This window comes from Diadema antillarum, unplaced genomic scaffold (genome assembly GCF_040938485.1).
Source record: "Diadema antillarum isolate AM-2024a unplaced genomic scaffold, OU_Dant_1.0 seq00000264_RagTag, whole genome shotgun sequence".
Lineage (NCBI taxonomy): Eukaryota > Metazoa > Echinodermata > Echinoidea > Diadematoida > Diadematidae > Diadema > Diadema antillarum.
Window position 1 is genome coordinate 1417781 of NW_027271302.1, and position 23837 is coordinate 1441617.

A 23837-nucleotide genomic window follows, 5' to 3' on the forward strand; every position below is an offset into this window, starting at 1 on the left:
TCCTTATTTTATCATCCGATTTCAGTCAAATTTATACCCCTGATCTCGTAAGATTTTACTCTTTCTTATCAGACTAACTTATATTTGGATTGGATTTCCCCTTTAAAAGTTATGTTATTTCAATTTTAGCTCATCTAGCTAGGCCTGCGCATTTACCATTGTATTGGCCTTACCCATTAAACCTCCAAAATGACGCTATTATTATGCGAGTTTCACCTTTTGTGATGATACGGCGATGGTGACGGAAGAATTATTGTACTATAGACTGAGAGATGATAATATTATACCTATTGCTGCTACCTGAGATAGGCCTTATAACGATAATAGTAGTGAATAAAAAAAAAAAAAAGAATACAAATGTATACAATAGGTCTGGCTAATGTCAAGAAATGATCTTTGTTGATAATGAGGGCAAATACTCCGCACACGAGTGTAATAACACAGAGATATAGAGGAAGACACCGGTATCTACGAGAGAGAGAGAACTAGGTGTGAAACTGTAGCTGAGAAATTGACCCTCATAGAATTATAAATGAGCAACTTTGAATAGTCTTCGGTCCTATTCGAGGAAGTTGGGGTGGCAGTGTAAAAGGTCCAGATATAAAGTCATGTAGTGCTCCTCAAACGTTTCTCTTTTGTCATTATTATCCTTTTTTTTCTTTTTTTTTTTGGTTGCTGGTTTATCATTCTTTTTTTAACTGTCTTTAGGCCCTATATGATATTAATGTTGTGTGTTTCATTTTGAATGGGATATGCGCGCAATAACTCCTCGTAACCAGGGACTCGGAGTCTTCTCTCATCACCTCCCTGTCGTATGCGTAACAAACAAGTGTCTATTAAAAAGGCTACATACAGCGTACATTGTAGTTTCATTTTCTAGAAACATGGCGAAGCACCTGTCAGCAAACCGTCTCCGCTGGGACCTCACCCCTGAGGACATCAAGACTCAGGCCGAAGAGCTTAAAAAGAGCTCTTTAGCTGTCTACGATGCTGTTGGAAGTGTTCCTAAAGACCAACTGACTTTTAACAACATAATTAAGGTGAATATCTTGTGAATTTGAGTGTCACTGCCGACTCCGTTACTGTGCCATATCATGTGTATGTGTCAGTGCAAATTCTTGCCGCGGCTTCGCATGTGGCGTAGGATGAGAAAGGCTGGCGTAACTTGCTGTACACGTGCAGCGACGACATGGCTGTGTAAAGGCAGTATAGGCCATAGCGTTGGTAACGCCAGAAAGGGAAGGCCCCGGAGCGGAGTTGCCCGAGCTGCGCTGGTTGCATTGGACTGCGTTTGGTAAGGACAAAGTCAGGCAACGCTTGATCTTGCTTGTTTATGTAGTGCACAACCAGCAGCTTATTTAGAAAGGAAAAAAAAAAAACAATAATCGAAAGTACATGTAAGCCCCTAATGCCTTCCCTGCTACTAGTGCTATATCAATTGATGTTAAAATTTTGTGATTTAATCCCATGAATGAAAGATTATGGACCACAACACGGTCATAACTCCATCATTGATGAGGAACTTCGATTTCATCCCATTATTGGTACTGGAAGATATAAGCTTAATAAAGTTTCAGTGTTGACCCAGTTATCAGTGACAATGTTAGTTTATTTTCCATCAGGTAAGATTCTGTGTTAATTTCAAGTAAATCTATTAAACTTTGAAGTGGGCACCTGACCGAAACCCAGGATTGCCTTGAAGTGAATCTCCAACTTTGTTTTCTCTTGTTTGTGTGTGTATTTTAGCCATGTTAGGAGGAGGAGTAAAGCAGAGTGAGATTGAGTTTTGCCCGGTGATTCCAATCATGAGAATGTCACTGACTTGCTGTCAGTCAAGTTGTAATTTATTCCTTTTTTTAATGCAGTTTTTACCATTATTAAAATGTTGAATTTTGTGCAGAGCCCGAGGTTCACAAAAATTCACAAAAAACAACAATGATAAATATATAAAGTGTCAGAAGCAGAAGGACTTCCTTTATATCCCTTCCCCACTAATTTTGTCATACCCTCGCTGATGCCACTTTGCATTTCCCTACCCTTTGTTAAAGGAAATCAAAGCCCAATTGAAATTTGAAAAAGTAGACTGAGTGAAAGCAGCGATATTTTAACACATCAGTGAATGTGTGAAGAAAATCAAACAATAGATTCAAAAGTTATGAATTTCTAAAATTTTGGTGCTGTCATTGCTGGATAGGAAGACTGCTACAGTTCATGATACTAATTGATAGTATTTTCTTTCTAGTGTTGTCCATAATGATGACATGAAGTGTAGTAGTCTCCTTAAATCCAGCAAGGACAGTAGCAAAACATTTGGAATTCGTAACTTTTGGATTGATTGTCCAATTTCCCTGAACTGTCACTCTACTTATAATTACTGACACTTGACACTAAATCTAAATTTTGGCTTTGATTTCCTTTAATGTTAGCTCATGCACTGATGTGGGGACAGATTCAAGGAAGTCTTGCCCAAAAAACAGCAGATGAATTTATCCTCTGTGTCAACAAATTTTGTTGTGACCTTTATAACTGTGCATAGCGCCATTCTATTTCTGCACCAGTACTGCAGTAGGCAAGTTGTAACACCATGATGCAGTTTGCAGAAGTCTGAGCAAATCCAGGCAAATGCTAGCATCAGAATGCATGAGTGCTTATCCGAAATCCTGTGTTGGCCATATACGATCGGTATAGATCTCTGTCTTTTTCTATTGATATTAAATGAAAACTGCAGTTTAGCCTTAGAAATAGAGAAAACCATACCAAATGAAGGGTTGAAGGAGAATTCTTTCAAAGATCAGTGCACATTTTTAACTGCCGGAAAAAAAAAGAAATATCATGATTCATGTAATGGCAAGTTGTTTAGTCGATGGTTCTTTTACAATTTGTAGTTGCAAAGTATACATTACACTGATATGTCCATATAAAGAACATGCTTTCAGCGCACCAAGGTACCAAACTCACTTTCTTCCAATTGACTGTGCTTGTAATTGCTCAAAATGTTTTGATGGTTAATGTTCAAAGTCCAGGTTTTTCAGAATGTTGCAAAGGAACAGATGAAAAGTAAAACAAATCCTGCAGCACCTACACCAAGGTCAAGAGACAGAAATTGTGGGTTGACCAAACTTAGTAGATAATCTATTTCTTTGTTTATGAAAGAAGAGAATTGATTGAAACCAAAAACCATGTTAGAGGTTAATTTCACAAAAACATTAAACTGAGATGATGGCATGGAGGGCCCCCCCCCCCCCAAAAAAAAAAAAAAAAAAAAAAAGAAGAGGAAGAAGAAGAAGAAGAAGAAAACAAAAGTGCTTGTGAAGAAAACTGGATGCAGTAATCTTAGGGGGCATAAGAAAAGATATTTTTAACCCGTTCCATGCTGAATTATGAAATCCATATAGACTTAATACACAGACCACCAGATTCCCCTAGAAAACGGGTTTAAAAGTGATGTTACAGTCACATCAGAACTCTTAAAAATAAGTTGCTATATATGAAGTGCTCTAAATGTGTGATAATAGATTACAAGTGTAATTGTGAACACAATTTTTAATGCATATTGTTGGTCTGTGGATATTTTTGTGTTCATGTAGGTCTCTCCAATTTGTTGAAGTATTTTGATGCCAGGTTAAGTTTACTACAATGTATATAGAATAACTTCAATAATAACAGTTGGCAAACAATTATTTTCTTATCCTTGTCATGAATTTGTAGTCAGATTTTATTGATGTCCATGAAATAAGTGAAGGAAAATAAAATATATCATATTCCAATATTTAGAAGCCATACAGGGTACTGTATGAGCTGAAATTTTCGCGTACAGATCTTTTCGAACTTATTATTCGCGCGTTGTTATTTTCGCGGTTCAAAGGCGATTCGCAAAATTCCCGAAAATAAAACCATTGAGAAAATTTCAGCTCGCACAGTATTCAGTGCTCATTGCCAAAAAGCAGAAGTGCTTATAAATGTATGATAAATGTGGCCAGTGGTGTAATGTGTAGTTAAGTCCACTGTCAGTTACACTATAGACGGTGTAGAATGCATTTCTCAGCAATATAGTAAATGTATAGAATAAATTTATTGGAAGGATGTACTGCCATTAAGAGTGACTCTGCAAATTACTGTATAGATTGTATGAAATCAATAAAATTGTCATCATGGCCATTCCTAGCCATCAGGGTTTGGCAACCCTGACTTCATTAAAGCCACGCACACACATATGAATGGATGCCTGTGGCCACGTAACAATACGTTGCCATGGTGACACAGCTGCGGGTAGACCCGCTTCCTGCTCCCATTATACCACTGAAGTGTGCATGTAGGCCACTCGGTTTGCATGCATTCTGCTGTGCTTCAGTGCACACAAGCCATGTTTACATGGTATTCTTTGGACAAGCACCCATTTTCAACCTCCTAAATTTGACAATGCATTTTCTAAGGATAGATGAATAGTAGCCACCAGCCCCCATTGTAGCATACAGTAGCTGCCATCCCCTTCCTCTCTTGGTGGCTTGTACAATACCAGCTGAATGTGAATGCTGTTTGGAGTGGAAACAATCTGTGCAGTCCTATCCCCTTTACTTGTTATTTCCATTGCTGAGTTTTTTCATTGCAGCTAAGCCCACATTGTAAAATTTGTGTTTTATTTTTACCCAAGACTTGAACTTTGATAAATTGGGTACGTTATCTTGTCAAGATTGATGAGGGAAACACTGGCTTAGATTGGATTCCATGAGGGAAAAGTGATTGTCGGCTACCACAAATCAGGCACAAGTATTAATTGAAAGTCCATTCCCCTCCAAAATAATTATAAATCAAGTGTATTAACTCTTAAAATATATGACAATGCTAGTGTGGTCTCATTTGAATGAAGCAAGAATACAATTGTAGGTAACTTTAAGTATTCCACACAATTGTGCTCGCATAGAATTATGTATAAATGGATCTCAAATTTTGCAAGATAGCCTGTTTATGTGAGATGAAATTGAGCATAAATATTTATTATTTATTTTGAACATAAATTGAGCGTAAATACTTTTGTAAATTTACAAAAGATTTCTTCCCTCCAAATCAAATGAGTTATTAAGAATCGATAATAATTGACTAGAATGAATTAAAACCTGTAAAGTTCTGCTTTTGAGTATGGTGTGAATAGTTTGGATACATACTGTACACAACAATAGTGGTGGGACCTGTCTGGTGAGACCTGTCTGTCATACCAGTAGGTACCCAGTTTTTCCATTTTTTTAACCACTGCATTCCTGAAATGTAAAGTTTCTGGTCTGACAGTGATTTTTACTGTTTAGGGACTGTCAGACCAGTGCCAATTTGCAGCGTTGTATTACATACATTGCACCACCTGGTGGAACCACGTGGGCTATTTGTAAGAAATCTCTTGCTAGAAAAAGAAATGATGTGCAATACAAGTTGTATCTGACTATTGTATTGATCACGCCCCCCCCCCCCCTCCACACCTGCTCTCTCTGGTTCCTTACCCCAATCTCATCCCTCCCCACAGGCTCTGGCTGATAATGACTGTGAATATGGGGTTAAGCGTAACATGCTGGACTTCCCCCAGCATGTCTCCCCCAGTAAGGAGGTCAGGGAGGCCAGCACTGAGGCAGACAAGAAGCTCTCTGACTTTGATGTGGAAATGAGGTAAGAAGCCTTTTTCTCTCAGGTGATCTGTACTGCCAATATGTTTGGCGTATAAAGTTTTATATCCTTTTATGAATACCTTGATACTGCCAGTATGTAATTATGTTGATTACTGTACACGCCGAATATTTCACTAGGTTTTTATTTTCGCGAGTCAGGTGCTATTCGCGAAATTAAAGACACGCGAAAAATATTGACACTGATCCCGATGTGAATGTGATGTATGTGTGTACACTTCTGTTAAGACACGACTCCATGATCGCGAATTTAACTACCCGCAAAATCATTGGGAAGTCCCGCTTCGCGAAAATTTAGACTCGCGAAATATATGGCGTATACAGTACTGTGTTTACTGTGAAATGTGCTGTATTGAATAAATTCTGTGCCAGTGTAGGATGACACAAATGCTGAAAGCATTGGTATGAAGGATAAAGTGTAAGAATGTTTTCACATTGGTTTGATATATTTGATTGAAATTGCATTACACTGTACTGTGGTCTCTTTTTTAAACTGTTTTTCTTAAGAATGTCCAATCTCCACAAATAATTGAATTTTCACTTCAAAGCTGATTTTCTCAGAACCGTGTTTGCCTGATGGCATGCTTTCATATATTTTTGTTGTCAGCTTTTGGTAAGAAATAGAGCAATGAATTAAAAAAATCCTAGGTATTGGAGGATGATACTATACCTAAATCGCAAAAAATCAACGTTCACAATTTCTTCAGGATTTTATCTGGGCATATTAAATGTAAAATAAGAAGGAGGAGGAGGAGAAAAAATATATGTTATAAAACTTGTTGAATACTCCTCAATGGAATCAAGTGTGTACAGATACAAGGTACATTGTGGCTAGTTTCAGCAATGGTTTCGGGATTGTGGTTGGTCACATGTCTAATGAGCCCCTAAGACTTTATAACTGCTCCACGATAGCGTCAAGTGTGCATTTAGTTGCCAGTGACAATACATTTTGTACTTTTTCCCCTTCCACACTCATACAGCATGAGACAGGATGTCTTTGACAATCTGGTAGCCTTCCAGGAGAAGGCTGATGCCAGTTCACTGAAGCCTGAGGCCAAGAGGTACCTGGAGAAGAGGATCAAGTACGGTCGCAGGAATGGTAAGGGAACATTGATCACCCTCTCCTAGGGGTATAGAAGGAACAGTATATATTGTAGGGGACATTAATCACTCAATCCTGGGGGTATAGCAGGAAGGGTAAGGGGACATTGATCACTTTATCCTGGGGGTATAGGAGGAATGATAACGGGACATTGATCACCCTATCCGGAGGGTATAGCAGGAACGGTAAGGCTACATTGATCACTCTATCCTGGGGGTACAGCAGGAACGATAAGGGGACTTTGGTCACCCCATCCTTGGGGTAAGAAAAATAATGAAAACATGAAAAGAAAGGCCTCATTCTCTTTTTTTTTTCTTCTTACTGAGGATTCACAGAATAGGGCATGTGGAACAAACAAACAATTATTTTTATGTCAGTTTGATGTGAATTTCTGTAGCTCACTGTCATTCCTCCACATTTACTGTCAATGTTTTTTCTTTGTCCCCCATCAGGTCTCCATCTGCCCAAGGATGTCCAGGATAAGGTGAAGGCCCTGAAGAAGCGAGCCAGCGACATCAGCATCGACTTCAACAAGAATGTCAACGATGAGAACACCATCTTAGAGTTCAGCGAAGCCGAGCTTGGTAAGTAGAGGAGCACTGGCACACAAACGTCCATGGAGCCAGGAAAATATTTTCTGTGGTTGTTTCAGCTGCCATGATGTTTCCATTGTTTTTATACCCCCGCCAAACGAAGTTTAAAGGGATATATAGGAATCAGCGGACGGTTGGGCGGTCGGTCGGGCGGTCGGTCGGTCGGTCGGGCGGTCGGTCGGGCGGTCGGGCGGTCGGGCGGTCGGTCCGTTGCAAATCTTGCGTCGCGAACTACTTCCTCAGTTTTCAACCGATTCCCATAAAACTTGGCACAGATGTGTGCCTTGGGTTGTAGATGTGCAAGACGTATTTTTTGACAGTACCCAAAAGTACGTTGCCATGGTAACGGCATATTATGGGCAAAAATGGGTACAAATCTTGCGTCGCGAACTCCTCCCACAGTTTTTGATCAATTTTTATGAAATTAGGTACAGATGTTCATCTGAATATGTTAATGTGCAAGACACATATTTCCGCAGTGGCAAAAAAGTGCGTTGCCATGGTAACGGCATGTTATTGGTAAAATATAGGGCAAAATGCTTCATGGCAAAACTGCTTCATCAGTGTTCTTCCAATTCTCCTGGAATTCATATTGAATGTTTGTCTTAGGATATAGGTCAGCATGACACATTTCTTGACAGTGACAAAAAGTATGTTGCCATGGTAACAGCTCACATATTATGAGCCAAAATGATGGAAAATTTTGTGTTGCAAACTACTTCCTCAGTTTTTGCCCAATTTCCATGAAACTTGGTACAGATGTGTGCCTTTGGTTGTAGATATGCAAGACGCATTTTTTGACAGTACCCAAAAGTACGTTGCCATGGTAACGGCATATTAATGGCAGAAGAACAAGGAAAGATCTTGCGGATTTAACTACTTCCTCAGTTTTTTGACCAAAGCTTATGAAATGTGGCACACACCTTGATCTTGGTGGGAAGATGTGGTAAACATATTTTTCGGACGTGTTGGAAGCTGCGTTGCCATGGTAACGGCATATAAATGGCAGAAGATCAAGGAAAGATCTTGCGGATTTAACTACTTCCTCTGTATTCGACTGAAGCTCATGAAATGTGGCACACACATTGGTCTTGGTGGGAAGATGTGCAAGACATATTTTTTGGGACGTGTCGGAAGCTGCGTTGCCATGGTAACGGCATATTAATGGCGGAAGATCAAGGAAAGATCTTGTGGATTGAACTACTTCCTCAGTTTTTGACAAAAGCTTATGAAATGTGGCACACACAATAGTCTTGGTGGGAAGATGTGCAAGACATATTTTTCGGACTTGTCGGAAGCTGCGTTGCCATGGTAACGGCATTTAAATGGCAGAAGATCAAGGAAAGATCATTCCTTGGGTAAGACTGTCGTCACGGGGCGGGGGTATTAATCACCTTAAGTGATATTTTTTTCTCAGAGATGGCCATTCTAGGAAATTGCCAGGCTGTGAGAGGAGTGCGATGCAGGGGACAGAAGTTGTCGTCTACGTCATCAGCAATAGAATGATGGAAGACAACAGTGAACTCCTTCTCTCACTTATTTCAATTACCATATTTGAGCAGGGATTTGCAGCTTCTTGTATTATTATTATTATTGTTATTATTATTATTAGTATTATTATTATTATTAGTAGTAGTAGTAGTAGTAGTAATATTATTATTATCATAAGTATGATGTTTTTGTTGTTGTTCTCTATGACAGTAAGGTGATTGACTGCTACAGTGATTGTTTTGGTATCAAGGTTATTTTGATTTTTTTTTTTTTTTTTTTTTTTTTGGGGGGGGGGAGGTCTTTTTCTTGGGCACATACATTGTATCTACAATGTATGCTTCTAAGTGTCCTCCATTCTCTGCATAATTGGGGTAGACTTTAGTGATATTGTGAGGGATGTACAGTGTATGCTGCCATTTAGGGGCATTTGCTGTCTTGTATGTATGTATACTTTCCAGAAATTCATGTCTTACCATTTATCTCATGTACTCTTCTACTTTTCTTTTGTTATGCAAATTAGGTGGTCTTCCTGAGGATTTCATCAAGCGTCTTGAAAAGGTGAGATATTTTTGTCTTTTATGAATGATTAGTCTCGGGAATCACGTGACAAACATGAATAAAGAGACAAATCATGTTTCTATTTCTGTTGAGCTCTGATCATGTGCCTCAAGGGCAAAATAAAGCAACAAACAAGCGCATAAACATATATATGGGCAATTCCGTATGGGAAGGGCAAAAACAGCAAAATTCAAAGTTAAGTAAATGCTCAGAAATTTCAGTTTCCCGTACAGCTGGATTGTTGTATTTACGGAAACCAAAAACCCTTTTCCAATAACTTTCCTCATTTTTGTTGTACACACTTTTAAAGTTGGAAGACTATTTATTGTATTTATCTAAAATTTTACAATATTAAATGAAAATTTAAAATGAAACAACTTAAATATCTCTCTGCTTTATCCATACTTCCACATCTTTCTTCCTATGCTTCAACAATCACATGTAATGAAGCATTCAGTCACTCTCATTATGATATTTTTTGGAGAACGTTTCAAAATCTACTGACAAATTGACGTAATTCCGTTACCATAAAATTGAAAAAAGTTTTCTCCTGAACAAACTAATCACTGATTTTTTCTCCCCTTGTAAATTTTTTCTCTACATGTGACTCCCTGAAAAGTCACAAAACATTTTGTCAAATATCTCCTTCAGTTCTTCTGTAATTGTGGTAACGGAATTACATGGTAACGGAATTACACGCACATCTAATATGGAAGAGAATGACATATCCTACTTTTGTGCCAATATGTATGTGAACTGTTCATGAAATAGCTTCAGGGCATTATTATTGAGCTATACAGTGTTGGTGATTGGCAGTAAAGGAGTGAAACTGTATGGTATGATACACTGACATGACTCAGCATACAGTGTAGCTGGATGCCTCTGACAGTGAGTCCTGACATCAGGGTACACGCTTGACAAGACTTCTTGTGCTGAAAGTCTCCTCCCTTCTTTCACCTTTTCTCATGTACAAGAACTACATGTGTACATGGAGACTGTGCTAACTGATAACTTTATAAGGTTTGCTACAGATACTCATTCTCAAATGTTCAAAATCATACTGAATTCTGAGATATCAATGTATATTTTCTTGCTAAAAAGTCTCATGGTTTCATACAAAATCTAAGTATAGTGATGAGGGACTACTGAATGGGTGTGATGCAGCATAAATTGAACAAAGGTTACAAAGAAGAGGAAGGACATAAAATTTCTTTAAAAGGAAAAGAGAGCACTGCTACTGACAGAGAGAAAGGAACAGGATAATTTTTTGAGCAAAGATCAAGAATTTAAGAGAAGGATCATACACAATGTGATAGAAGTCATTACTTGACACGGGATGCCCACTGAATGTGACACCTTTGACCTTTCTGTATGCTAAAGGCTTTATTATCACCAAGTCGATAGTCTGACCTTTTATTGAACATGTCCTGTTTTCATCCTCAAGTCCTTTATCTTTAATGGTAAGTGTATGACTATGATCTTCTTTCATCTGTTTCTTAGATCTTTCCTCCACTATTTTGATTTTCATGCCCATTTGATACAGAGCATCTGCTACCCTTTGAAATTTGTTCTTTAATCCTTTCTTTTTCGAAGGAATAAAGACAAAAACACCATTTGTGATGAACATTTACCCAGTCAGTAATTGTGACACAGCTCTATATTAAAAATGTAACATTTAGGCCTAGACTTTCCCATCCTAAGAAGATTTTAAATATTAAAGTCAATGGGCTTCTACTTCTACCTTTACTCTTCATGATACCATTTGCTGTACAATCCAGTTTCCTTTCATACAAGTGCCATTACAGTGTATTTTATAATTTGCTTTCAGGCAGTCAAAATACAACTTACTGCAAAAGAGAAGATGCACACTTCTTGTGAGTAAATTTATGGCAACACTCAGGATGAGAAAATAGACTAAGTCAACGAAGAAAGACAGAGACAGGAAACTTGTAGGAAATTTATAGGCCTGGTCATGATTATTTTTCTGAAGACGTCATTTGGAAATTTTGTGTGGTCAGAAGTAAATACTAACATTATTCACAGGTTGATTATTCCCTCTAATACAGTGAGCTACAGATGGATAAAAGAGGCCCTCTTACCTTTCTATGAAATACACTGTAACAGAATTTGGTGGACTCTAATGGTTGTAAAAGTTGTACTTTTTAAAGTTATTTTGCTGTTTTCTATTTCCTTTTAGTTTAGTTCCTATTTTATTTTGGTGGGCTTAAGTAGGACTTACACTGTAAGGGAATTATCAAATCATGCACTACATTATATACCAGGGGGCAACTTCAGCTATTAGTAAAATGTCACAAGTTTTTAGTGATTAATATATGCCACAGCATATAGATAACAATGATTAAGCACTGGTGCAGTACCATAATCATATAAGAAAATTTTCTTTTCTATTTATGATTGAATTGTAATTTGTTATATTTGTCATTGAACCACAACTGCATCTTTTCACGTAAAAGTTTCAAGCATCTTTAGTGTTCATCCTTAATATTAAACATTGTGTTCAATGATGGGGCTGCACACTGTGCTCTTGCACTGTAAATTGGCACTTCATGATTTAGATTTAAATTCAGTGTCAATCCGGACAGTTTTTTATTATTTTCTTATGCATGTGCACATAATATATATGTACAATACTTGTAAGTAATTCACACATATTGTCAATTTTTGGCATATTTAGGAAGAAGAAAACAGAGAAATCTGTCTTGCATGATATCAACAAAAGAAATACAAGAAAATTTGAGTATTGTTGACTGGATTTATAGAATTGTACTTGTGTAGGGCTATTCTAGCGTAATTCCGTTACCATGTGTCTTAGATGTCATTTACCTGCAGAGTGTGAAATTCTTAACTTGAAAGTATAAAAATTTTGATGGATGTGGTACTTAGAAGTTACGCGATCTTGATTGACATAGTTATGACTTCAAATCACGGTCGTTAGCCTGAACATTTTATGTTTTTTGACAATAAAAACTCATTTAGCGCCTATACACTTGTACCAGTTCAAGGTCAAAGGCTAGAGAGTACTTATTTAGTGGTTATATTATAGCTAAAGGCATACACAATCTTTATCAAGACATTTCAGAATACATGAGTGCCAAGAATGTGTATTTTTTCCAGTGTATTTCAGAAGGCGTAATTCCGTTACCATTTGTGTAATTCCGTTACCACTGACTTTATAGGGAAAAAGCCTGCTGCTTTGAAAATGTGATGAAATATTTGAAAAACAATACAACTGAATTGAAGTCAACACAATCAAAGATGAAATCAGACAACAACCTACAGTGTATGTGTTATAGATTTCAGAGAAACAACTCCCAAAGTCAGAGTTGAAGTTGTGACTAAATTTTCTGGTAATTCCGTTACCATCGCACATAGACCTCCTCTGTAACCAACCAAGTGAGAACATTTAACAAATTTGTATTTGGGGTGACAGTGTGAGTACCTCTGCATCTTTTAAATGTATCAAGAGAAGGCAAAGTAATCAATCCTGTATACAGGGTGAAAGAATATGAGCCAAAATTCTCTGATTTGTAATTCCGTTACCGCGGAATTGCCCATATGGCAAGACTAGAAAATACCATGTGGAAGCAGAACAAGAGTACTCATTTGTAGATGTTGTGGTAATGTAATCCTGGGAGGTTTTACACTACAGTGTAATGTGTAGTGATCACACACTTATGTCGCTCAACGGTATGCAATTACCTCACATTGTTAACTCATATACGGCATGCAGCTATGTATTTAGAGACTGACAACAGACATACCAGAAAACGCATATCTAATCTAAATGTTATTTTCTCAAATCAGGAATAAAGATGTGTGCATGAGAGATTTGCCTTCCTATTCTGTGGTAGCATAAGTTGACCCATAACCCTTTTTGTCATTGCACACTTGAATTCACCTCATTGTTTCCACAGACCTCAGAAGGGAAATGCAAGGTGACCTTGAAGTACCCAGACTACTTTCCTGTCATGAGGAAGGCTCATAATCCAGAGACTCGTCGCACGATGGAAGTAGCGTTCAACTCTAGGTCAGTGGCAAATGTCATATTTATAATCATAATTGATTTTTTACCGTAGGGTAAGCTTGAGAATATTGTCCTTTTTATTCCGTCAGTTTTTGTCATTTAAAGTAAAAATGGAGGATGAATGTGTCAGGTTAATTTACCCGTTTTGTTTTTTCTTTAGTGGAGAATGACTTTACAGCAAATAAGTTGGTGATATAGTAGTAATATCTTCCAGATTTCCAGTCATGATTTTACATCACTTAAGATTTAGTGTTTGATCACTTAATGTCTTTCAGAAGTGCTGTGCAGTTTTTCTCTTCGATTGGGGAACAATTAATTTCAAGTTTCATTTTATATTCTGGTTATTGAAATCAGTATGTCAGTTTGTTGGCTCACCATGGTACAAAAAGATATACATGCTCTCATTGTCTTCTCATTGTCAATCTTTTTACTTGTACACAATGTTCTTTTATATTTTTTTCTTCTTCTTTTGAAAACTTTTCTGATCTGAAGTCATGCACAGTGTATGAAAAGCATAAATCATGTGACAGCATGCTAAGAGGCCAAAGGTCACCATGTTTTGTGAGTTGCCAATGTTTAGAAATGTTTTTGTCCGTGCACATGTTATTGTTATTAAACCCACTTTTGCCTCAACTTGTGCCGATCACAAAAACTTTTGTTAAAATGCATCTCTTCAAATGAAGTAAATAAGAATAAATTTGAATTTAAAATATCATTTCTCACAATTTGTCACTGCAGGTGTAAAGTGGAAAACACAAAAATCCTGGAGGAGTTAGTTGAGATCAGGGCAAAGGTGAGGCTACATGTACATGAGATATTCCTGTTTGCTATGTCTTTCCTTACCACTTGCTTGGCTTTTGTGTAAAACCATGCAATGTAAATTTCCCTTTCTTTTTCATAATATATTTATCCTTCCCCATCAGTGATCATCACTCTGCCAGTAATTGTACCCTTTGGTACATTTGTGGCTCTTTGCCCTCTGTTCTAATTGATGTCAGTTTGCATCACAATGTGCAATGTGGATGCAAATGTATCATGATGTGTACTGTTCTGTTGTGGACTTCACTCTGAAATATGAGCTGAAGGGACTCTCTAATATATTTGTTATTTACAAAGGCATTACCTGACATTACATGGCATTACATATTCACTGTTTATCAGGCTAGAATATATGTTAAAAGCAATAGTACAGTAACATATGAAAGTATTTTCTGTCATTAGGCTGCATGAAACTCATTAGATGTCTTTTGTCATGCCAATTTCTTGAAGAATTTTATATATTCACTTTCCATTTTTAGAATTGCTCATAACATAAGCATGAATTTTCAAGTATCAATGCAGAATGATTCTGTTGCAGTCTGTAGATGCATCTTCAACAAATATGTTCTTCTGTCGTCAGATCTACTATAACAACATACAACGACAGTAATGAAATGTATATATGTTGTACAATCAACCATGGTTGACCATGGTACAGTATTCATCGCATAATCGGGCATCTGATAATCGGGAACCTCGCTTAAATGACATATGCTTCCCAGAAACATTTCCAATGCACGTTATTTTCACTGGATAATCGGGCGGGGACCTCTGATAAACGGGACAATTTTTCTTCAAGCGATCTTTGATTTTGTTGATTCGTGTGTTTAAAAAACATGCCTCGCTCACACAACTCAGGCTGTGTACGTTGTTTAATCTCAGTCATACACTTTGAGGGCAAAGTCCAAATTCCTTGTCTCTGAGCGTTTCAACTTTCAATACACTGTGATCTGTGCGTACGTCACAATCTTCCTCAGTTGTGAATGAGCTAGAGGGTCGCGCCGAGGGGTAGCGTAGTTGTGTATTCATGTACATGTACAGTACGTCAGTATGCATGTGTGTGTGTGTGTGTGTGTGTGTGTGTGCACTACATGTACATGTCGTATGCCGTTAGTGTATGGTGAGTACTCATCGTGAAATCGGGCACCTCGCTTAAAGGGGCCGTAGTTGCTACTCCCAACCTGTCCCGATTATGCGATGAATACTGTATAAGATTAAACTTATTCATATGAATACATATGGGCACATAGCCTTCATTATATAAATTTGGATAATAATAATATGATACTAGAAAAAGAATAGTCATGTTATCATGAAAAATACTGATATATATTTTAAACAGGGACCAGAATTTAAATAGAAAATAAACAAATTTATAAACGAATACAAATAAAAGTGGAACTTACGATGTACATCCTCTAAAGCAGATGGGTTTGCACATGTGTGTTGTCAGTGTGAAGATTGTGACTGGGAATGTTGGGGGTGGGATTGTTTTGTGGTGGGGCTCATTCCCATTTAATCTGCTACAAACTACAATTATTCAGCCACTTAAAAATCTATCGACATAAAGATCTGTCAGATTTTTGTGTTATGATGGTGACAGGAAGGAGGAGCCAGTGGACGTAGCACTTGTTCACTTTAATGCCTTTTATGTTGGTACCAACCTTTTGACCTTTTGGCAGGTCTTCGTCTGGGTTTTGGAAATTGAAATAATGGAAGGCACCCAATCTGCAACAAAAAGCAAAAATAATTTTAAAAAATAAAGCGAAAATAAAAGATAGCAAAAACAGCAACATGGCATAGATTAACATGCACTCCACCAGAATAGCAATATGACATAGACATGCATGGTGGTGTTTAACGAAAGCAGTAAAACTGCAGTATGGCATAAATTCTCATCAGCAGCGAAATGCTGATTACAATAAAATAATTGAAAATATACAAGACAACAAAATTGAATTACTTGTATGGCATATAACCAAGCAAACTGATTACCTTGGTGTAGGCATTGGGAAAAGTGTAGAGTTGACTCGTGTAGTTTTTGATGTGATGGGTGGCCTGAGGAAGATGCTTCCATAGTGTTTCACAATCGCTGATTAGGCTAAGATGTTTGTGGTTGATAGAAGAGACTTTGGCCATGGCCATAAATGTCATATGATGTGTTGCGTTTCTTATAGGAGAGAAGATCTTTCCGAGGGATTTGTGATGCTCAAGCAATTTGTTGATGGACCATTGTTGATTTGAAGTTTCTCTCCTTGAGGTGCATTTTCAGGTGTTCAAGATGATGGGAGGTCTCATCTGGATCTGCGCAAATGCGGCAGATGTGTGTGGCTTGGCTGTAGGGGATACTGTTGAATACATGTTTCGGATGACAGGATGAGGGGAGTAGATAAGCATGCGTATTAGTGGGTTTAATGTGGAGTTCTGTGTGTTGAGTGTCCTTTTCAATGTAGAGGGTGACACCCAGGAAATTGAAGCTTGTATCAGATTCAAATGTGTATTTTATTGCTTGGTGTTTTTGGTTCGTGCTGCTCTGGAATTTTGAGAGGCTACGCGGAGAACCAACCCAGATGAACGGAATATCATCTATGTATCACCATCATGATTTTTTGAGCATGGGCATGTTAATCATTTCAAGGATTTCCTGTTTCTTCTCAGCTATGAACAGATTGGTGTAGGAAGGGGTTCTGGAGTACCCATGGCTGTACTGTACCTTGGATTTGCAGGTAGTTGGTTCCCTGGAGTTGGAAGTTGTTCAGTGTTAAGACAAGTTCCTGAAAGCGTTCCAGTTGGTGTGTTGGTGGTTAAGGCTTCTCTTGATGCGAGAGGGCATTTTGAAGTGTTTCTAAGCCTTCAGCATGGGGGATATTTGTATACAGGGAAGAAACATCCGCTGTGACTGAGATTGCATGTGGGGAGAATGGAGCAGACTCAGCATTGAGTTCTTCTTTATGCTGTAAGAAATGAGTTGTGTCTCAGAGATATCACAGGATTTCATCAATATGTCAGTATGTCTCAATTGTCTTTCACTCTGTTTCTCTCTTTATATTCTCCCACCCAGCTGGCCAAGCTACTTGGTTACTCCACCCATGCTGAGTACATCCTAGAACTACGCATGGCGAAGACGCCCACGACTGTGTCGAGTTTCCTCAGCGGTCTGGCTGAGAAGCTGAGGGCCTTGCAGCAGGATGAGCTGCAAGGCTTCCTCAAGTACAAGGAGGAGGATGTGAGTTGTCATGACAACCAAACCCCCCAAATGAGCCTAAATTCCTGCACCTGAAGATTAAAAGCAGTTGTATGTTCCCCTGAGGAAAACTGGTCAATATGATTACAAGAGAAGTCAAAACAATTTGATGAACTAGGTATACTTGTCATGTAGACTTTAATTTTTGTGCTTGGTGAGGACAGCTTGTAGGGAGGATGCTTACTCAGAAATTGAACTAACTCCTTTATGTAGAGTTCAAATGTTTGAGAAGAGAGATGGTAGGGTGTGAGGAAAGGCATTTCAGCAAAATTACATCTGTGTTTTGTATATTCTGTGAATTGCTGCATCATTACCCTTCATCACTCTGAAATTACAGCTGTAGATTTCTTTGTTGCCACGACAGAAGCTGCAGTGCAGCAGAAAGAGTGATGTAGCTGATATCATGGAATGAATGTCAGTGGACATTTCATTTTGCTCATGACCTTTGATCCTTTTAATAATTCTTTAATTGATTGGTATTAATCTCTTCCATGTGACCCCACACAGTGTAAGAAGTATGGCTATCCGTATGACAGCAAGATCAACCTGTGGGACATGCGCTACTTCATGAACATGGCCGAGGAGAAACGTTACTCCGTTGACCACAACAAGCTCAAGGAGTACTTCCCACTGGAGAAGGTCATCCAGGGTTCACTGGACATCTATCAGGTCAGTTGGTCAGAAATAGGACATTAAATTAGTAGTGACCAGTATCCCTTTTAGGGACATCTGTCAGGTCAGTTGGCCTGGAATTGGACATCAAATTAGTAGTGACCATTGACCCTTTGTGGGACATCTATCAGGTCAGTTGGTCAGGAATAGGACATCAAATTAGTCGTGACCATTGACCCTTTGTGGGACATCTATCAGGTCAGTTTGTCAGGAATAGGACATCAAATTAGTAGTGACCATTGACCCTTTGTGGGACATCTATCAGGTCAGTTGGTCAGGAATAGGACATCAAATTAGTAGTGACCATTGATCCTTTGTTGGACATCTGTCGGGTCAGTTTGTCAGGAATAGGACATCAAATTAGTAGTGACCACTGACCCTTTTTGGGACATCTATCAGGTCAGTTAGTCAGGAATAGGACATCAAATTAGTAGTGACCATTGATCCTTTGTGGGACATCTGTCAGGTCAGTTGGTCAGGAATAGGACATCAAATTAGTAGTGACCATTGACCCTTTGTGGGACATCTATCAGGTCAGTTGGTCAGGAATAGGACATCAAGTTAGTGACCATTGACCCTTTGTGGGACATCTATCAGGTCAGTTTGTCAGGAATAGGACATCAAATTACTAGTAGTGGTGACCATTGACCCTCTGTGGGACATCTGTCAGGTCAGTTTGTCAGGAATAGGACATCAAATTAGTAGTGACCATTGACCCTTTGTGGGACATCTGTCAGGTCAGTTGGTCAGGAATAGGGCATCAAATTAGTAGTGACCATTGACCCTTTGTGGGACATCTATCAGGTCAGTTGGTCAGGAATAGGACATCAAATTAGTAGTGACCATTGACTCTTTGCGGGACATCTATCAGGTCATTTGGTCAGGAATAGGTCATTTGGTCAGGAATAGGACATCAAATTGAAAGTGACCAGTAACCAGAAAGCCCCATAGCCTTGTGCACACTGTCCAAATTCCCCAGCACAGAAAGGGTTCACTCTTTGTGTGCCACGTTCGCAAGCCTGACTCAGTCGACGGCGTGCCAACTTCGCATATTCTGCTCAAACGCACAAGCCCGCCCAAACTGATCGATAAATTGCCAAATGCTATAGTACAATGAAAGCGTTTCTTGCGATTCCGTTCCCCTCGCACTAAGCTTGCATTTTATGGGGTGAATGACTAGCAAGTGGTGTTCCCTACTGGATTCTATGTTTAAATTCTTAGTTTTTGTCACTGTTTTGTGTGCAAAAGTCATGCCTTTACAATAATGTAGCCATTAGTCATTTGAATAGAAAACATTAAGATTTGTCATGCAGTTTACATCACAGCGAGGCTTGGCAATTTCTGTACAACATTGCTCACTACATGTTCAGCTTAACAAAACTATGTAAAAGTTACATAGATTTGAAAAACAGAATGTTTTCCCAAAGCATGACGATGTTGCTGTCTCAGAATAATGTGGCACACAGGGGGGTGTACACCATGGCACATAAATAGCTAAATGGATTAAAGTGGAAGTACTATACAAAATATTAATTGTTGTTTATTTTCTGCCATTACTTGATTCTACTCAGTTAAAATCAAAAGAGTGATATCTCAGAGTGATTCTGCTCTTTAGCATATGTATACAGTATATACAGCTATTTTCTACTTTGTCCAATTTCATGACTGTACAAAAATTGCGTACGGAGTATTATGTCCTTTGTAGAGTGACAAATGACTCTCCAAGGGATTCCTCTCACAGGCCTATTTGTCTACATATGACTGCTGTCATACTCAGTGACGTATGATTTATTACAATTTTTTGTTTAAATATATCTCCATAGATCTGCTTCTGTTTTAACATGTTGTCTTTCTGAATCCAGAATCTTCTTGGACTGAAGTTTGAAGAGGTTCCAAAGGACCAGGCTCCAGTGTGGAATGATGATGTTCAGATGGTAAGAGGAAGGGTTCATTTTTATCTGACATGCATTATTGCCTTTTCTGCCTAAGAAGCTGCAGAGCTGTGTGTATGTATGGCACTACTGTAAGTGTACTCTTGCTGTCTTACAATGCATGGAGGTTTGATCCAATAGCACAAAATGGACAGTGGGTATTTTATTACTGATTTAACTACACATTTGTTGATACTTCCATACATTATTTTTTTCAGTCAGTGTGCATTCCTGCAGACAAAACAAAACAAAACAGAACAAAACCAGCACAGCATGTTGTCCTAGTACTCAGAACTGTACATAGATTATGTTGTTGCAGAACTACTACAATGTGCACCATTCTGGGTAGCAGATGCAAATTTACCCCACTGTTAACACTGCTAACTACCTTCACATCTCACCATCTTATCATACACTTGTACATTGATCTTCCAGTACCAACTTTCAAATGTGTGACAACTACCTCATAAATATAAGCACCGTGCACTGCACATAGTCCTTTCTTTGATGAGTGATTCATATTTCTGTCTTGGGTTGTTACAGTTCAGTGTGACAGACACAGAAACCAACCAGTTCCTGGGCTTCTTCTACTTGGACCTGTTCCCAAGAGAAGGGAAATTCAGCCATGCTGCCTGCTTTGGGCTGCAGGTATGTCTTCTTCCTCAAGTCAACTTTTCAGTCTTAAGTTGCTGTTAACTTTGAAAAGAGTGTGGGGAAAAGACTTGAACAAGAGATAATTTGACATGAGAACCATTCAGCTGATATACAAGGGTGCTATGACTTGGAGCTTGTTCCATAAAATCACATAACCTCCCCCCCCCCCCCCCCAAAAAAAAAAAAAAAAAAAAAGAAGGTTTCAGTTGTATAGGATTTGTTGTATTTACTGAGTGACATAATTGTACTGAATTTGGGCATTTGGTGTGAAATCTTTGCACTGTTTTGCTAGATAATATTGAAATGAAGAACCATGGAAATGGTTGGTAGGCTTATGGTTGAGTAAATGATTATTTGATGAAGAGTGCTATGAATGTTTGAATATACAGAATGTACATTGCAACCTCTTAAGAATGTATTATACGTTTCAAGAGTAAATACATCATATCTAAGGTACACTATGTGCTTGTTTTATGTATATCAATTCTGGAACACACCAGTTCTGATGTATTGAATCTGGATAAATCATTTAACAGATTCTCTCATGTTTCTGTTATGTTATCTGCCCTAATTGATTAATGTCTAACAGACAAGCCTTTAACAACAGGCAAATAAGCATAAAATGTGTTCCCTGAATGAATTGTGCAGTTTAGGTTGTTCCCTCCAAAAAGTGTTTTCTCTTCAAACTGCTTGAGAGAAACCCTCCAAACTGTTTATGGAGAGGCTGCCAAAATCTTTGTCAAGTACTGATATGACTATTACTTTGTCTGTCTCACCCAGCCTGGCTGCATTGCCCCTGATGGAACTCGCCAGCCAGCCATTGCTGCCATGGTTGCGAACTTCACCAAGCCCACTCCAGAATCTCCGTCCCTCTCTACACATGACGAGGCAAGATTCTGTCTTTTTTTTTTTTACAATTCATTCATCCTCTTAAGTGAATTCCTGTTGGATTTCTATTACCAAATTAAAAAGAAGAAAGAGGAGGAAAAGGAGAGGGAGGAAAGCAGAAGGGAGAAGATGAGAAGGATGAGAAGGATGAGTAGGAAGAGGAGTAAGAGGAGAAGGAGAAGGAGGGAAAAGAGGAGCTGGAGAAGGAGGAGGGGAGGAAAAAGGAGCTGGAGAAGGAGGAGGGGGAGGAAAAAGGAGGAAGAGGAGGAGGAGGAGGAGGAGAAGAAGATGGAGGAGGAGGATGAGGAGGAGGAAGAAAAAGAAGAGGAGAAGGAGGAGGAGGAGGAGGAGAAGGAGGGAGAGAAGGAGAAGGAGGAGGAGGAGGAGAAGTAATCAATTTGAATAATTGATTAATTTTAAGATTTCCAGCCAGAGCCAATGGAAGATTTGCAGAGTACTATATTAAGGTCTCATTCATTTCTTCATTTTTATACTAGATAACAACTTAGCTGAAGATTCATGGGTAAAGGAAACTGTGGCATTTGTTGTTAAAGCTTCATTGGTAAATTGTACTCTTTGTTTATATACATCTAGAGCTGAAAACGTGACTATGTGTATTTAATACTTTAAAATGCTTTTTCTTTGTCTGGAATACGAAATATGGTCTGAAATGAAAAATGTGTTTATCATTAATTTGATGTAGCATGCATAATGCTGTAAAACAAGGAATGTTTGCGTGCATTTTAATTTCGCGAATTTCACGAGCACCCAGATTGGCGAAGTTAAAATGCACATGAAAGTTCTTGTCTACGCTATATGCATTGAACGCCAATGGCAATTCTCGAAAATTTCATGCCACAAAAAAGGCCGTTGGGTCCAATTTGTGAAAATTTCATGCCACAAATATATCATGTTTTACAGTATGATCAATGTCCTAGTTTTGTTACCAAATAATTTTCTGCCTTCTAACTTTCAAAGTGTTTTCACTGTGCATCAGCATGGTTTTAGATCTGCAGTTTGAAACCCTGTATGAAAAGATATTAATTTTTAAGTGTTTTTTTTTTTTTTTTAACATCTACCAAAGTATTGGTGAGAGTATCATTATGATTGTTCTTATAGCATGTCAAACTATCATTATTGTAAATCATCCAAACACTGATACAAACTTTGCTGACCCAGTGAAATTAGTAATTATGTGATCCCTTGCCCACCTTCCTTCGTGCTGTAGGTAGAGACCTTCTTCCATGAGTTTGGACACGTCATGCATCAAATCTGTGCACAAGCAGAATTCCGAATGTTCAGGTACTTATGGGGCCACGGCCCAGTCCTGTTTTAAGCACGCAACTTATAAATATCTCCTTCCCGTCTCTGTTATTGTTATGTGTGCAGGTCGAAACTTTCTTTCATGAGTTTGGTCACGTGATGCATGACATATTGGGGCAGACCGACTTGTGTTACTTCAGGTTAGTTCAGGGGTTTTTTCTTCATTACAGAGGGGACAAAAAGGGAAGATGGTTTAATTTATTTTTTGTCATCATTTACTCTTTGATACCTCTTTGCATGTTTATTGTCCCCGCCGAACGAGTTCGAGCAGGGGACTATGAAACGGGCTCCATACGTGTGTGTGTGTCCGTGTGTCCGTCTGTCCGTCCGTGCGTCCGTGTGTGATCAAAATGTTCAAAATGCTACTCCTTCGCCATTTCTAACCCGATTTTGGTTCTGTTTGCTTTATATGATAGCACTACATAGGAGCTTTGAAACTTCTATACAGAATATCAGTTGTGACCTTTGACCTTGACCTTTGAGCTATATTGTACATTTTGCTTGAAAATGCTACTCCTTCGCCATTTCTAACCCGATTTTGATTCGGTTTGCTTTATATGATGGCACTAGGTGAGGGCTTCAAAACTTCTACACAGAGTTTTGACCTTTGACTTCTTTGACCTTTGACCTTGATTTTTGACCTATATTGTACATTGCCTACAAAATGCTTCTTTTTCGCCATTTGAAACCCGATTTCGATTCCGTTTGCTTTATGTGATGGCACTAGGTGAGGGCTTCAAAACTTGTACACAGAATTTTGACCTTTGACTTCTTTGACCTTTGACCTTGATTTTTGACCTATATTGTACATTTTGCTACAAAATGCTACTCCTTCGCCATTTGTAACC

The 23837-nt window shown here is 38.5% G+C and overlaps 1 protein-coding gene across 1 annotated transcript in view; it reads left to right on the forward strand.

The window, feature by feature from the left end:
- The first annotated feature begins 884 nt into the window (after window positions 1-884).
- Window positions 885-23837, forward strand: part of LOC139729814 (thimet oligopeptidase-like) — a 29287-nt gene continuing 6334 nt past the window's right edge. Inside the window, exons 1-13 of the mRNA XM_071640741.1 lie at window positions 885-1040; window positions 5513-5652; window positions 6650-6768; window positions 7224-7355; window positions 9376-9413; window positions 13349-13461; window positions 14197-14251; window positions 17339-17503; window positions 18029-18190; window positions 20056-20127; window positions 20668-20772; window positions 21559-21666; window positions 22895-22968. Of these exons, the coding sequence (XP_071496842.1) occupies window positions 885-1040; window positions 5513-5652; window positions 6650-6768; window positions 7224-7355; window positions 9376-9413; window positions 13349-13461; window positions 14197-14251; window positions 17339-17503; window positions 18029-18190; window positions 20056-20127; window positions 20668-20772; window positions 21559-21666; window positions 22895-22968 (1439 nt within the window). The remainder of the gene's footprint in view (window positions 1041-5512; window positions 5653-6649; window positions 6769-7223; window positions 7356-9375; window positions 9414-13348; window positions 13462-14196; window positions 14252-17338; window positions 17504-18028; window positions 18191-20055; window positions 20128-20667; window positions 20773-21558; window positions 21667-22894; window positions 22969-23837) is intronic.